At 39.8% G+C, this 16,563-nt stretch overlaps 1 protein-coding gene across 4 annotated transcripts in view; it reads left to right on the forward strand.

Annotated features, from left to right (window-relative positions):
- The window catches only part of TRAPPC9 (trafficking protein particle complex subunit 9), a 449,139-nt gene that overhangs the window by 21,395 nt on the left and 411,181 nt on the right, over positions 1–16,563 (forward strand). For all 4 annotated transcript variants that reach the window (XM_050327783.1, XM_050327777.1, XM_050327790.1 and 1 more), the window contains exons 8-9: positions 3,025–3,241; positions 5,410–5,553. In XM_050327783.1, coding sequence (XP_050183740.1) covers positions 3,025–3,241; positions 5,410–5,553 — 361 coding nt within the window. The remainder of the gene's footprint in view (positions 1–3,024; positions 3,242–5,409; positions 5,554–16,563) is intronic.

Raw genomic sequence — 16,563 nt, forward strand, 5'->3', positions numbered from 1 at the left:
TCATAAACAGGAAAACTTAGTTTCTTGTCCATAAATTCAGTGTCCTGCTCAGTCTAGTAATGTTATGTGATTGGTGTTTTGTGATGAGCTGCAGGGTAATCAGACTTAACTTTGCATCCAGTTATGAGGAAGAAATTGTAAACTCTAATTACAAAGAAAGTGAGGTTATAAAATTTTAATGTAGTAAGGAATAATTAAAAAACAAATAAAAAAGCTGCGCTCCTGAAAGCCTGGCCTGAAACCAGGCTGTGAAAAAACTGGCTCCCTTGCTTGGGGAGGCAACTCCAGCCTTTCCAGGTGCATCTGTAACTTGGTTGGGTGTAACAGTTAAAGGAAAATCAACCAGGTGGAGAAGGTGCTGTGCTTCAGGTGGTGGCTGTTTTGCAGCCACTTTATAGGCATTAAGCTTTTATAAATTTGTAAGGAAAGATGTTTGGGAATGCTCCACTCCTGCCCTGCAGAATGCCTGCTGAAGCCTTCCCAGGATTAATTACTTGGAGTTTCTCTGTGGAGTTTTCTCCTTTTTTTTTTTTTTCTCCTTTTCTTCTATTTAATTCTTGTGTGGTGACACATAACTTCATGCTGAAGGAAAATGCAATTTTGCTGTCTTTGTGGTGATGAAAAAACAGTTTCCTGAAATGGCAGAACATACTTGAGCAACGTGGAGTGACGTTGTCTTGTGTCAGTTCTGAAGAAAATAACAGCTTCAGAAATGGTCTGGAACTTTCCACAGTGATTTGCTGGTCTATCTGTGCCTCTTCATATCCTGAAGGATGAAGATTTCCTGGTGCCTTCTGAGAACTCTTCTTTGTGGTCTCTCATATATCGCTGTCCAAAATTAGAGGAGGCTTTTAAAACCAGACTATTTTTGCAATTATATCAGGATTTAAGTGACTGAAAGATGTTTTGAAGCTTCAGTTAAGACCTTATTATTCCTATGAAAGCTCACCAGTGTGGTTTGCATCTTCCTTTGACTCTCCAAGGCTTTAAGCTTCCGAAGTTGGTTGATACTTTCAGTTTTGAAGAATGAGCTGCAGAAACACTGTTTCTGTCCCTTAGTGCTGTTTTTGGATGAAGTTTATCATTTGAAACGCCTTTGCAAAATGTGTCAGCAGCTTTAGAGTAATTTTAAATACGTTTTATTGCTTCTGGATGTGCCTGCCTGCTGCTGTGCACTAGGTGTCAGCATTGGCCCGTGTTGCTGGTTACTGGGATGGAGAGTTGGAAGTACTTGGTATCACCCAGAGTTTCTGGTGAGGCCACACCTTGAGTGTTGTGTTCAGTTCTGGGCCCCTCAGGTCAGGAAGGACATTGAGGGGCTGGAGCAGGTCCAGAGAAGAGCAACGAGACTGGTGAAGGGACTTGAGCACAAGTGCTGTGAGGAGAGGCTGAGGGAGCTGGGGATGTTGAGCCTGGAGAAGAGGAGGCTCAGGGGTGACCTCATCACTCTCTACAACTCCCTGAGAGGAGGTTGTAGCCAGATGGGGGTCGGTCTCTTCTCCCAGGCAATCAGCAGGAGGACAAGAGGGCACGGGCTTAAGCTGTGCCAGGGGAGGTTTAGGGTGGATATTAGAAAGAAGTTCTGTACAGAGAGAGTGATCAGGCATTGGAATGGCCTGCCCAGAGAGGTGGTGGATTCACCGTCCCTGGAGGTTTTTAAGATGAGGCTGGATGTGGCATTGAGTGCCATGATCTGGTAATCACAGTGGGGTTGGATCAAGGGTTGGACTTGATTATCTCAGAGCTCTCTTCCAACCCAGTTAATTCTAGGATTCTGTGATTCTGTGATTATGTGGCAGTTTGTTTTTGTCTGTCTGATTCCAAAGCAAGGTTCTCATTCAGACCACAGGGGAAAAGAATGGCTGCCTGGGGCTTGTACCAATATATTGATGAGCTAAAGAAACCCATGGTGGTTGTTCCTTATCAAGTTTGTTTCAACCTTAAGCCTTTAACAAAATTCCACCTCACTAGTTGCCAGTCTGCACACATATCATAGAATCCTTTAGGTTGGAATAGACCTCTGATGTCATCAGATCGAACCATTAACCGAGCACTGCTGTGTCCAGCACTACACCACATCCCTGAGTGCCACATCTGCATGTCTTTTCAATCCCTCCAGGGATGGTGACTCCTGCACTTCGCTGGGCAGCCTCTTCCAGTACTTGACTCAGCAAAGAAATCTGGACTCTATCTTCCTGTGATGTTTTCCTACTTTCACATTGTTTTTTCTGTTGGTGGGAAAGCTCACACTGGACTCATTAATATCCTTTGAAACTTGTTTCGTGCAAGGCAATGACAAATCACTGGCATGGGTTGCCCAGAGAAGCTGTGGCTGCCCCATCCCTGGAAGTGTCCAAGGCCAGGTTGGATGGAGCTCTGCAAAAGCTGGTCTAGGGGAAAGTGTCCCTACCCATGGCAGGAGGGTTGGAACAAGATGGTCTTCAAGGTTCTTTGCAACCCAAATCATTCTATGATTCAACCTCACAGTGTGAAAATCACAGTACGGGGTCACGGAATGAAGATTTTGTGGTTTACAAAATTAGAGACATAAAAATCGAGACAGTAATTTCATGCTTTCATAGCCTGGGATTTCAAGATTAGATTTAATCTTAAAGAGATGAAAGTCTTCAACTTAGTAAACCAATAAAATTTTGGAAGTGGTGTATTTTGGCGTTCTTTTTATGCACGCTAATCTCTTGTTGAATATCTCCCATACAATGTGGAGCTGTTTAGCTGTTACTGGCTGTTTTGACTGTTTACTTGTTAGTACCACTGACAAATAAAGTTGGTGCAGAACTCCATCTCTGCAGTTTTTGTTAGTTGTTGAACCAAGCTTAAGTTTTCCTGGCAGGAGAAGCACATGCCTGGCTATGTGCAAAATCCCCAACCTTCTGCAGTTCTGGAGATGTCTCCTACATATATTTTTTTTTTCCTTTCTCCTCCTGCTATTTTTCTTAAACTCAGATGCACACTTTAAAATTCAGATTAAACCCAGTCTCCTTCTCTTTCCCCTCTCGATGTCAGCTCTCAGAGGAGGAGAAGATCCAGCGTTACAGCATCCTCTCGGAGCTGTACGAGCGGATCGGTTTTCACCGCAAATCGGCTTTTTTCAAGCGCATCGCGGCCATGCAGTGTGCAGCCCCCAGCATCCCCGAGCCCGGCTGGAGGGCCTGCTACAAACTCCTGCTGGAGACTCTCCCTGGCTACAGCTTGTCTCTGGACCCCCAGGATTTCAGCAAAGGTAGGTGTCTCTGGGAAAGTGGGGGTCACCACAGCGGGACACCCAACTGGCTTCCTGTTACTGATTTCCTGGAGGGATTTCATATTTCATATTTTGATGTTTCAAACCAAAGTTATTTACTAGTCTGGAGCTAACTGCAGCAGTTGTTTAACACTGTACAGTCACTTTTTCTTAGTGTTGTTTCAATACTCTTGTGCAGGTCTAAGAGTTGAACTCAATGGTCGTGATGGTCCCTTCCAACTTTGGCATATTCTATGATTCTATAATAATTTCATATTTCCTGAACCACTCCTGAATGTGTTGCTGTGTTCCTCTGTTTGCAGCAAGGAATCGTGTTTTATTGATGAAAACTTGATTTCTAATGTTTTTCAGAAATGTCTTTGTTTTGACTGTGCACTTCTCAGTACAAAAAAAAAAAAAGGTCATATTTTAATTTGGAATATTTTTTCAATTAAAGTACCTTCAACTTTTGTATCAGAAATTGTATTTCCTTTGATATTTGTTGCTGTTTGATCTTATAATAAAAGAAGAAAGATTCTTTTACATATATTTGTATATAGACACACGTACATACATATAATTATATCTGTCTGTGTAGGGTCAAATATGTCACATTTTCCCACAAATTAGATCAGAGACAGCTAATATCCTGCTTGGGAACTCCTTCTGAGTAAACCTTTCCAAGTAACCCAAAACCTTGCATTCTGAAATGATATGTGAGAGAAGGTAGAAAATGCCAAGTGGTCTAGATGGAAAGACAAAAAGAGTGTAGGAAGAGGGAATGTACTGGGAAAAAACATGCTGTGACCTGGGATGGGAGTGTGCTGGGAGAAGAGGATGTACAAGTTCTGCAAGAAATGACAATTAAAAAAGGCAAAAAAATGGCATGGTTGGTGTTCATCTCTCATTTTTACCTCAGCTTTATGTTGTGTTGAAGTGCTCTGTCTGATTTTTACCCCCAAAATGGCTCTTTAAGAGGCACGTGGAAGGATCACTGTAAACTTTAAGAGCTACTTGCTGGAAACGACGTTTCACACATGGGAAATAATGAGAGTCTTGTGTGCAAAATATAAACTCTCCAGGTTTGGTTGCAGTAAATATTCCTCGAGCAGTTTGCCAAGTGCTGAAGGGTGATATTAGAAGAAAGGCTGTTGAGAAGTTTGTGAAGTGTTGCACATCTTGGAATATTTGTTACTTAAAAATGACTGCTCTTCCTTACTACTAAAAGCAGGTTAAGTTTCATGAGGAGTGTTGCATAAAACAGTTTTGAGAGAAAAGTTACATTATGATGGTCTATTTATTGTTACAGCAGATGCTTTGCAAACAGGAAATAATTCATAGTCTGAAACTTAGTTTTTAAAGACTGAAAATCGGAATATGGGCATCATGTTCTAAAGTTTTGTTGTTTTTTACTGACTTTTATTGACCAGGAAAGCATTTAGAGAAAATCTCTCTATCTTTAAAGAGAGTTAAGAATTTCTTGATTTTTTTTTTTCCCCATGATGATGTGTGGTGACAGGACAAGGGGAAATGTCTTCAAACTGACAGAGGATAGGTTTAGATTAGATATGAGGAAGAAATTCTTCCCTGGGAGGGTGGGGAGGCCCTGGCACAGGTTGCCCAGAGAAGCTGTGGCTGCCCCATCCTTGGACTTGTTCAATGCAGGGTTGGATGGAGGTCTGAGCAGCCTGCGATAGTGGAAGGTGTCTCTGCCCATGGCAGGAGGGTTGGAACGAGATGATCTTCAAGGTCCTTTCCAACCCAAACCATTCTGTGATTTTATGATTTCAATAACAATTAAGTTTGTGTATGAAGTGAATTTCTTGCCCAGAGAATTTAAGAAAATATAAAACTTCTCAGGTTTTATGGATCATTTGGTTTTTTACTTCACAGGAAGCGTTAATTTCATTTTCTGAATTTTAATGATACATTTATTAGTTGATAGACAAGCTTATAAAACAAAAATTGATTTTCATGTTTAGGTATCCAAGCAAACTCAAAAGATCCTAATTTTTGTTTTGAGATTTGGACTTTGTAATTACTGGTTCCGTTGGGTGATTGTTACGAGTGTCATAAAATTACTGCTTAGCGTGTAAATAAAAGCAAAATCAATGTGTTTGTGATGACTTCTGGCTTTCAAAAGCATCCAATTCCTGCCTCCTTTGCAGGCACCCACAGAGGATGGGCTGCAGTGCAGATGCGTTTGCTCCATGAGCTGGTCTACGCTTCCCGAAGGATGGGCAATCCTGCCCTGTGTGTCAGGCACCTGTCCTTCCTCCTGCAGACCATGCTGGATTTCCTTTCTGACCAAGGTAGGACTTTCAAAAGAGGGAGGTATTTGCACTTTCTTCTGTCCTATGGTCAAGTAATGTGAGTGTTTTGGGGTGTATCTAATTTGAGCAGTAACAGAGAGTTGGAACAAGATGCTCTTTAAGGTCCCTTTGAGCCCAGATCATTTCTGTGTTTCTAACCTGTAGAAGCTAAGTGTGATGGACTTGAGTTAAGCAGTTTCTAACTAGGACAGTGGGCTGGACTTGAGTTAAGCAGTTTCTAACCAGGACAGAAGTTTCTCTTAAGTTTCTTTCCATTTTTTTTTTTTTTTTACGTTCAGCAATAAGTTTTAATGGGATTTAATAAATTTTCCAGTGGTGTGAATGTGTCTGTGGATGATTTTCAGAAACGGGAACGATGCGTGTGAAGACCCTTTTGTGGGGAAAGGGCTGTGCAGCATTTACAGAATCACCTGGAAAAGTCCAAAGTGACAACTGTTGTGTTTGTGTTATGTTTCTTAGGAAAAAAATACTTCAGGCTGACTTATCACCCAGCCTAATGAGACTAATGAGCTCATTGAGTGCTGAAAAGTTTTAAAAATTGCTTTTTGCTTCTCAGTAAGCCAGGTAAGACATGCATTTTTTCCAGCTATTCCCTTGTGTACCATGGAAAGGATGGAAGTGAAAAAGTGTAGTGTTTTTTGTTTGTTTTTTTCTTTTTTTTTTTTTTCTTTTTTTTTTTTTTTTTTTCTTTTTTCTTTTTTTTCTTTTTTTTTTTTTTATTTTTTTCTTTTTTTTTCTTTTTTTCTTTTTTTTTCTTTTTTTCTTCTTTTTTTCTTTTTTTTTCTTTTTTTCTTTTTTCTTTTTTTTTTTCCCTGTTTTAGTTATGGCCAAATATCTCTCCTTGGTGACTCCAGCAGCAAAGAACTTTAGGTCTTTACCTGCCTAATCCCCTCTTTTTGGTGGCTCAAATCAGCAGTGGAATAAGGAGAAGAATTGAAAAACTGGAATAAATGATCTTTTTGTCTGTAGATCTTATTGGTCCTTGAATTTTCCAGTAGTTGTAGTTGGTATGTGTGGAAAGCTTGGCTGGAGACAAGGTTTTAAGCTCTTCCACTCTCCATGAGATTGCTAATCCTTAAAAAGTTTGATATCTTTAAGAGAAGCAACCTGTGTGTTTCTTGCCTTCAGACATTGTATGTCTGAGTAGAGCATCCCATTCCAGGAGTCCTGTGATAACTGGGATGTTTTGTGCCTTTGAGGAATCAAGTCTTTCCTCTCCTTCTCCCCATCTTTCTGGCTTGGCATTTTTTGGTAATTCTTCTGAACATTGGTATGGTGTGACCATGGAATCATTAAGGCTGCAAAAGACCTCCAAGGTCGTCAAGTCCAACCTGATGTTGTGCAAGGATTAATTTTTTTATAGGGTGGTTTTTTTTTTTTTAAATATCAGAATATTAGGAAGAAATAAACCAACAAACCCCCTTTAATCTGGGATTGTAGTAAAGGACAGAAGCAAGACTACTGAATGCGTAGGATTATGTTCTGACTCTGAATTGTTTCCCTTAACTGTTAAAAAGGTTTTGCAATCAGTATTCTCTGGCACTGGAACTTTGTCTTCTAACCCTTTTTTTCTCTCAGGATTAGCTACTTCTAGACACAGAAGAGGAATATTTTCTAGTTTGTTAATCTAATTCTATTCATTTTCTAGTTCAGTTGAAGTTGGAATACTGGGACTTCAGAAAACAGAAAAAAATGGTTTATTCTTCCAGTAGAAATTCAGCAGATGAGATTTAGTTGTTACAATGAAATCTAGATCTGTTAATTAGAAACTCTTTCTTCTATTCACGGGACACAAATAAATAGTCAAAACTGGTTTGTGTTTAAAACAAAATGTAATGTTTTAATTGAATGACACTTATTTCTAAAATACAACTTTTGTGTTTACTTGAATTTACTTGAATCTGCAACCATGCAGCCTGACAAATCTAAATAAAAATTATCATCAAGTAAATGGAGATGTCATCACTATTTTAACAATGTGGAAGCTAAGAATCTGGTTTAAAATTAAGCTATTTAGTTACATAAATATGTAAAATGCAGTCTTCTGCTCAGCAAAAAGAGGTACCAAATTCTACATTAAAGCTCTAATCTCAAGCCATTATGTTTTAATGTTAACATTTCCCTTGAGAGTCACTTTCTTTAAATAAGAATTAAAATGTGCAATTGCGAAGTTGCTTGGTATTTAAATCTGTCTTTTCCATAATGCTTTTTGAAACAAGACTGTGTGTGCAACTCAGTGAATTTGAGTTGGGTAAGGTCAGATACTCGGGGAAAACTCCAATATTTTACTGTGGGTCTTTCCTGATAATTTTCATTCTACTTAAAAGGACAGTGGTTTGTGTTGTGTGCAGATGATTCTGAGTTGACTCATCCGTTCAGGCCCCTTTAACCACGGAACTGTTTGGAAGGAGCTGCTGAGGGAATGTGACTGTGCACACAGAAACCACTCACAGAGGGCACAGCAGGTCCCTCACCCTGCTGGCTCACGTTGTCCCAGACATTCAGCAGGTTTCCAGCTGTCATTCCTGCTGTTTGGCTGCTGGTGGCAAAGATCTCAGCGTGCTGAGGTGACCATGCATAGCGTGAATGAGACTAGGAGTGCTTTGGTTTTTTTTTTGTGGACTAGTTGAGCTCATTAAAGATACTCAAAGTTTGGCTGGTTTATTATCTGTGAAATAAAGTGCACTTTCCAGTGCTTATCAGTATAGCTCTGCTAAGATCTTGTGATCCTTGTGTTTGAGTTCTTTCCAGCCTTCTAGTGAGGTGACAGCCTTCACATCTGAGATCCCTCTTGCTCTGTCTGTCAGGTACTTAATTGATTAAACTAATTACTCTATAATGATTCTGCCTTAAATGTGAGGAAATAACTTTTCACCTGTTGACCCAGAGTTCTTGGATGTCTTTATTCTTCAGTTGACAGGAGGTGATGGAGAGGAACTGTACTTCCTGGAATATCCTGGTGTGCCTTCCCATCCTTCCTCTGTGTGGTTGATTCTTGTGTAATTGGACCCTACTTTAGTTCCAGATGCATCCTCTGTGACCAGACTTTAGGGGGGAGGTTGGTTCCCTAAGCAGTTTGACTGTGGTTTGGGATTGTGGAAGCTAAAATGAAAGTGCTGCATTGACCTTTTGACCCCAGTTTTACCTGTTTATCCTGGACAGTCAGCAGGCAAAGGTGACAAGACAAATGACAAATATTCCATGTTTTTTTTCTCTCTGTCATGGTTATCGATTTTGGATGCAACCATCATGACTGACTGAGCTTTCTTGGGACCCTTTGGGTGCTTCTCCACCCAACTGGGTTGTCAGTACAGGTACCATTGCACTGTTAGCGAGGTCTTTGGTATCTCAAAATGTCTCTTCTGCTGAATCAAATTCCCCAGGTGGACAGGAAGACTCTCTTTAGAAACAGAACTACATTGTCTGTGTGAAGAATGACTTGTGTGGCCTCTCATGCATGTGCATGTTAACCTTTCAGCACCAGAAGGTCACAGAATAGTGGATATCATGCAATCCACAATCTTTGTGATGATCTTTGCCTTTAGTCTTTTCAGCAGCAGCAGTAGTGACCAAAAATAAGCAGGACACATTCCACAGCCATGACCACAAAATGCCTGTCAGGTTGGCAAGTCAGATAAACTTGTTCTTCCAGTTTTGCTGATGTGGCTTTTGGTGCTTCTTAGCTCACCCAGCGTAAGACTTTGAACAATTTTAACTTATTTATCTTTCTACTGGTGTCATAAATAAATTTGTTCTAGCCCTAGCAAGCTAAAAATGATATCCTGGGCTTCATTTACAAATGCCCCTGTGACAGGGGCACGTCCTTCCCAGAGTGGATACTCATCACCCTGGCCACAGTCACTGATTCTGCTGAAAGACACAAAATCTTTAGTGAAAGACTTTGTACAGCAAATACCCCGGAGTGGCTGAGAGAATTCCTTGGGCAGGAGTTTTTGTGGTTTATATCAGACAGTGACTGCCTGGCATGGCTGCACTTACTCAGTAGATGATAAAATCACAGCTCTATATAAGAAAAAAGAGTTCTGTTCCTTCCAGAGGTTTTGAGTTGAATTTTAAGAAATATTCTTAGTTTTCCAAATTTCACTGCTGTGATTCCACACTGCATGGTGGCAGGATTCTATCCCTGCTGCAGTATTGCCTATTCCTTGGCACTTCAACATCCTAGGACATGCTGATCCATGCCATGCAAACCCCAGAGATTTTCAGGTTTTGCTCCAGGTTGTTTTCTTATGAAGGCAGTCTCTCACCTTCCAGAAGATGCTTGTTCTCAGCCTGTACTGAGATCATTGTAACTAATGGAGAACTTCTGCCAAAATTTCTGCTGACTGCTGTTTCAGTTCCCCTCATCCTCTGGATGACTTGGGATGGACTTGTCAGTGTTGGCTGGACAGACCCCCTTGATGCCTTGACAGCTGAGATTTGTTTGTGGCTGAGGGACTTCACAACCAGTGATCTGAGAGCTTTCCAGAACCTTTTCATCCTCCTTCCCAGTCTCCTGTGCTCAGGTCAGGGCTGAAGTGTCAACTGCCAGGATGAGGTTGTGCCTTTTGCAAAGAAGTGATGAGCTTGATCCGAGAAAAAGACCCCAAACCTTGTTTATCTTCAGAAACGATGGTGAGCCTGGCTTGGTGATGTCAGACATGGTGTCTTACAACTCCTAAAATATGCCTTTCCATCTCGCAGTCTGAGAGGGGAAACTGTGCAGTATTTTAGATGGTTTTATTTATAGAACAGATTGCATTTGCATTCACTTGGTGTTATTTGAATTTCAAATTGCTGTGTAGAAAATAAGGAAATACGTGAAATGAGGAAGAATATTAAACTGTGCTCATGAAAACTGAGAGCTAGACCAAAAGTGAATGTGGAAATGCCCTTAAGTATAACACTCTGTAGCCCTCCTGCCAAGTAGCAGGAAGGACTAGACTCGGTTTCTGAGGATCTTTGCCTAAAACATGGTCTTGAATTTCCATGCAACGCTGGGAAAATGAAGTGGAGCTGCACAGGCACTTGGTGAGTTATGGTTCCTCCCAGGGATTTGACTTAATGGCATTTCATTGGAGAAGGGGATAAGAATAGCCTGGGAGCCTATAAATAACTACTCTGGAGCATGGAATGATTAAAAACCACCTCTTGTTCTGAGGGACTGCTGGAACAACTTGTGACTCTGTTCACCTGGCCACCTTCCCTTCTCCTCTTTATCTGCCCTGACTTTCTAATTTACCCATTTAGATGCTGTACCACAAGTCCTTGAGACATTCAGCTCATCATTTCAGTTGGAGCTGTTGCTCTCCATTTCTCCCCTCGGTTTGCTGTTTCTCCTGCCTGTTCCCATAATGCTGCCCCTATTATTTTTTCTCCTGTTCTTCATATTTAGGTTAGAGAAAGCAAGATTATAAGTGTTAAAAATAAAGACATAAGCCCAGAAAAGATTTTGAGGTGTAACTTGCTGAACTCCTGGAAATTAATAACTTCACATAGAAGCAGGGAGCCTGCCAGGGCTGAAGGATAATGGAGGGATAGGAAGAGACAAATTTTTGTATCAGAAAATTTGGATCAAGGTTTTCTGTGTAAGGAGGGAAGATTCTGAGCCTGGTCCTGCCTCTACAGAGAATAAATCCATGGAATTATTTCAAAGTCTAATTAGAAATGGTTCATGGTGGGGAAGTGATCTGGACTGTAAAATGAGTAGTAATAAATCTCAGGTAACAGGTAAGGTTAAAAGACACTAAAAGAATTTTAAATGGCTGAGCTACAAACAGTTGCAGTTAATGGATTCCTTAAATTGTTTTCATTCTCATTTTAAAATTACAGATGGCAAATGTATCCCTGTATGTTTTTAAGAGTTCAGAGAGGGATGAAAATTCTTCTAGCTGAGGTGTTTGTGTCCTAGTTATCCTAATGATCCTGGTTATCCCAAGGATTCTCTTGACAGGATTCATTGTCTGTGTCTGTCTCAGTGCTGACTAGGATGTCTGACCCTGGTCATCAGTGCTTCTCTGGAAGTGAGGTAAATCAAATTCCATCCTTTGAACCCCTTTGGAGTTGAGTAAATTTTGCCTCTGCACTGGGTACATTATAAGAAACTCTAGTAAATAATAATAGATGTGTAACTGTGAGAGTTGTGATCTAAGGGGAAGAAGCTGGAACATCTTTGAAGCGTGACTTGTTTCCAAGGAGTGCATTTAAATGAGTGTAATTTAGTTCATACAATGTTCCTGAATTATAATAAAAACTCCAAACCAAACAACACCTTTTGGTACATTGATTAATTTTTAATTTTTAATGATTAGAAGAGATGGAAGGAAACAGTAAGTGAATGAGATTAGGGTGTGCAGGAAGGAGTTTCTTAGTCATGTGCTCAGCAATAACAAAAATATCTCTGTATTATCAACAGTGTTTTCAGCCCAATTCCAAAACACAGCCCCATCCCAGCTACTGTGCAGAAAATGAACTCTACCCCAGCCCAAAGCAGCCACTTGGCCAAACAGTTGTAAGCTTTTAGGGAACTGGCAAAAATGACAATATCACAATTCCTTTCTGAGCCAGGGTTGCTTAGAAGAGTTTCTAGAGTAGAATTGATTGTTATCATGTTTTTTGAGAGTGGAAAATAAGGGATCCTGTGTTGGAGACCTGCTCTTAGAAAGTCTACTGGTGTTGTCACAGGTGATTCCCCAAAGTGCATGTAATGTACCCACAAACTGCTTTGCTCTGTAGCTTCTCTTTTGTGCCTTTAAATTAGTGCATATCAAACTGCATTTAAATTAGGGCAGCATTTCTCCTAGGTGTCTCCTTATTGTGTAAATTAATTTTTAGAAAGGTGAAATTTAGTGATTTCAAGGGCTGAGAAGAATGAAGCTTTAATCAGACTGAGCAGAGGATATATGCAAATTAAAACTTGATGTAAACTTCTGAGTTGGAGTTAGATTTACTTGACTGGCACTAATGGACTGGCTTTAATGTTCTGCATTGGATTTTAGTTGACAAAGTACCTGCAAGTTGATTTTGCCCAACCAATAAACCTTTCAAAAAGGAGCTACTCTGGTTGGTTCTTATAATATTCAAATTAATGACTTCAGGATGGAGACTGAAATCTTCAATGTAATTACCAGGGAATATTTATAGCAGCTTGGGAGGTTCTTAGCCATTAGTTTGAAATATTTGATGGCTTCAGCACAGTGTCATCTCTTATCTGTGCACATATATATAAAAAAGTGTATGTGTGTGTATATATAAATATAAAAATGTAATTGAGCAGACCTGTCCCCTTCTGTGTTTGATGTAAAGCAGTGGCACAGTGTGGTGTAAGAATAAATATCTTAAAAAAACCTGAATGTAAATGCTTTCTGACACATTGGAGTAAAAGACTTTGGAGACTGTACATTAAATAGGAGTAATTTCATTCTTCTTATTCATCATGGTACCATGACTTTTGCTGCTTTTCATCTTGTTCTGTGTTTTGTTCAGTTGTGGGCCACCAAACTTCAGCACAGTTGTCTGTTCTTGCTCCCATAAGTTGTTTGTCTACAACACTATTTCCTGTTTTTTTTTTTTAAAACCCCCACTTTAAAAATCTCTCTCTGGAATTTGGGTTTTCTAGACACAAGCTGACTTTAATAACCTTGCTGAAGCTGCTTTATTAAGAAGGTGTAATTTATTTTCATGAAATACATGTCTTTTAGAATGTGGGTTTTTTTTTTTTTGGGAGTGGAATAAATAAATGAAATGGAGTAAACTAACAGTGGGGATAAAAAATTTAAATTCATTTGCCTAGCACCATATAGGAAACCCAGCAATTTTTAAAGTCATATGTAATATGAAAGAAAAAAAATAATGCACTGCGAATCAAATGTTTAGTGTTACAGACAAACCTGAAAGTCTTTCACATGTGATTTACCTTTGCTTAGATTTGTGTGTTGATGAGGTACAGACAAAACCTTCAGCCAACACCATACCCAGATCTGTAGGTAAAACAGCAGGTCACTCGTTCCAGTAAAATTGTGCATTTCTTCATGACAAAAATTTCCTACTGATTTGTTTAATGTCACCCCTGAGCAAAAGGAATTTTCTGAGCTTTAGCTCAAAATTCCTGTCTTCCCATAGATACCTCTGATCTCCAAGAAGCCTGATTTGGGTAATTGAGGGAAAAGGTCCAAGTGTGCAAAGGAAGACACGTTGGCCAAGTTTTTATTCTAGAAAACAAAAGATTCCTTTGGAGAAGATGTGCTTTAATTGGCAGTATGAAGACATGAGGCTGTATTTTTAAGAGCTAATGTTTTGTACCAAAGGAAGCTGTTCTAGGAGGTGCTGCATTACTAAAATAATTCAAATAAATTTTATACGACACTTAACAGACTCAAAACTGATCTGTTTAGCCTAAATCCAAAGGAAGGCACTGGAGTCAAGGCTGCTACTGAAAGTGGCACTTTATATGGAAAATAAATATCCATGTTTACAAGAGGATCATCCAGGTAGTTTGGTGACCTCCCCATGTGATGTCCATTGAGAAGGACTGGATGTAATAAGAAAACAACTGAAGAGATGCTTTTCCTGAAGGATGGGAAAACTCAACTGTATGTTAGGATAGAGAATGGACATGTTTTTGTTTTAAGGTTTCAGGCAGTTTTCTAGTTTTTAAACAATTAAACTGCCCTTTTCTCAAGCAACAGTCTCTTTCTGGAGGCGTTGAAACATTGAATCACGAGAAACCTCTCTGGCCAAATTGCTGTGACTTTGCATAATGCTGTTCTTGCTGTCTTCTGTCTCTGCCTCTTCCACCCCAAATACAAAATCCAAGGTGCTCAGCAGTTATGCCATTGTATCTGGGAATTTTTACAAAACCTGCCTTGCTCACAAGCAGCTTTTCAGCAGTCCTTGACTTTTTTTATTGCTGCAGAAGTTATCTGTGCCTAATTTGCTCCACTTTTTGTAAAGGTAGATCTTGTGGTATTTCTTAACATGAAAAAAAATGGTTAATGTTGTTCAGTGGTTTATATACTGATTTTATATGTACAAAATGCATTTTTTTAGTATTGAACATACACAAACATCTGAAGTTCCCAGAGATGGTGGAGAACTAGATACTGAAATTTTAATGGTGTCTTTCTGAACTCTAATTTCATCTGTGTCAAATTTTCCTGAGATTTTACCTAAAAATATTTTTGTGCAAACTGGCTGGGACTTCATGTGTACACATTTTGTGTCATTATTAAAAATCTCGTAACAGAAGATCGTGATGTGTTTAGTCAGTCTCTTCCCATTCTCTCTGTGGAAGCAGAAAACATTCTTCTAACACAGCTATTTTTATTTGGGTTTAAAATACATCTTCTTCCTGAAAAGTTAGTAGTAAACTGCTACCTTATTTTTCAGAGATGAGCTGTTACACAGCAGGTAACTGAATCCTTTGTGTGGATGGAGTCACTTTCTTTGATACAGTTCACGATGATCTGTTCATGACAGCGGGTCTGGCTTTCTGGGCAGCACAGATTAATTATTTTCTTGTGGTTTCTGCTCTTTTCCGTGTGAAACAGTGAATTTTGTTAGCCTCCACTGCATTTATTTAGAGACTTAGTTAGCTTGATATCTTAAACAGGTGGGATTCATACTCTGCCAGTGCCTTTCTGGTTTTCCCTGTAGGAACAGCTTTGGAGTCTGTGAGAACACACACATTCATTGCAGGAGGCAGTGTTGGGATGAACACCCAGGATTCCTTGCCTTGCTTACAAAGCAACTTGTTCAAGTATCCCATCTCTGAGCAGTTTGGAGTCGTGTTTACTTGCTATATGTATTTTTCAGGAAAATATTAGAGGAGCTGTTTGTTTGCTAAAACAGCAGAAAATGCCATCACCCCACACCTAGTGGGGTTAATGGGATGGAAAATCAGGTGGTGCTGCCTGCCCAGTCTGTAGTGGTTGCTGTCTGTGAATATCCAGTTTCTCCTTCAGCTTTTATGAGGGTCTGAACACATTTTTTGGTCTCTTTGAAATTCTTTAGTTGAAAGAATATGCTGTGTTGTGATGGCAGGGCAAGGCTGGAGCTTCCCTGGAAGCAGACATGGAATTTTTTTTCTTCTCTAGTTGTAACAGGGCTCACCAAACAATTTTTGTTTTTCTTGTAGGCTCCCTTGGGGTATTAGAAGGTGTGATGGTTTTGGCCATATCTATGTTTCTGGGTGCAAAAACTACTGTTTCTCTTGTTTTTTTCCTGTTGTCAGACAGACTTTTCTGTCCTTTTATGTGCCACTAGTAATTTATTAAGGAGACATTTGTGTCTCTATCCTGGAGGAGTTGGGTCCAGGCCTGGCTGCTGCAGGAGCTGTCCTTGGACTTCTCCTTTTTGACCATTATTTGCTGTTTTCAAGGGAGAAGGAAAAGCTCAGCCAGCACAAAGCACTCTGGGTATGGGGATTTTTGTTAAAATATTCATTCTGGACTTATCACCAGGGGAAACTGAAGTCAGAAGGCTTTTAGCCATTTGTTTTCTGACTTCCTTCCAACATTTTCGCAAGTTGCATAAGGAAATGAAATTGTCTTCCAGTGTGATTGGCAGCTCAGACATAAAATTGTGCCTTTCTTCATTCCCATTCCACCCAGTGCAGGTTGTTCTGCAAGGCACACAGTGACTTGATCAAAAACCAAAATCAACCAATTGTTTGCCAGGGAACAAATGCTGCGTTTTTACTACTTGCCTTGGTTTTCAATGGGTAGTGACTGAGCCCAAGTACAGATACATTAAATTTCTTCAAATATTAAATAGCTGAAATAGTTACAGCAATTGTGTTCTTCTGATTTTCTCTGTTATGTGCCAAGGCATGGAATGCTGTTTGTATGATACTGTTAAATCACCCAAACTGCAATGCTTAAAAATGTTAGTCTATGACTGACCTTCTCTCCTCTCCTGGTCTGATTTTTCAATGGCTCCATTACTGTGAATTATTGCTCCAGGTGACTGTGAAATGAGCAGAAAGTCTTT

The sequence above is a fragment of the Myiozetetes cayanensis genome, unplaced genomic scaffold (assembly GCF_022539395.1).
Source record: "Myiozetetes cayanensis isolate MyiCay16 unplaced genomic scaffold, myiCay2020 scf1, whole genome shotgun sequence".
NCBI classification, from domain to species: domain Eukaryota; kingdom Metazoa; phylum Chordata; class Aves; order Passeriformes; family Tyrannidae; genus Myiozetetes; species Myiozetetes cayanensis.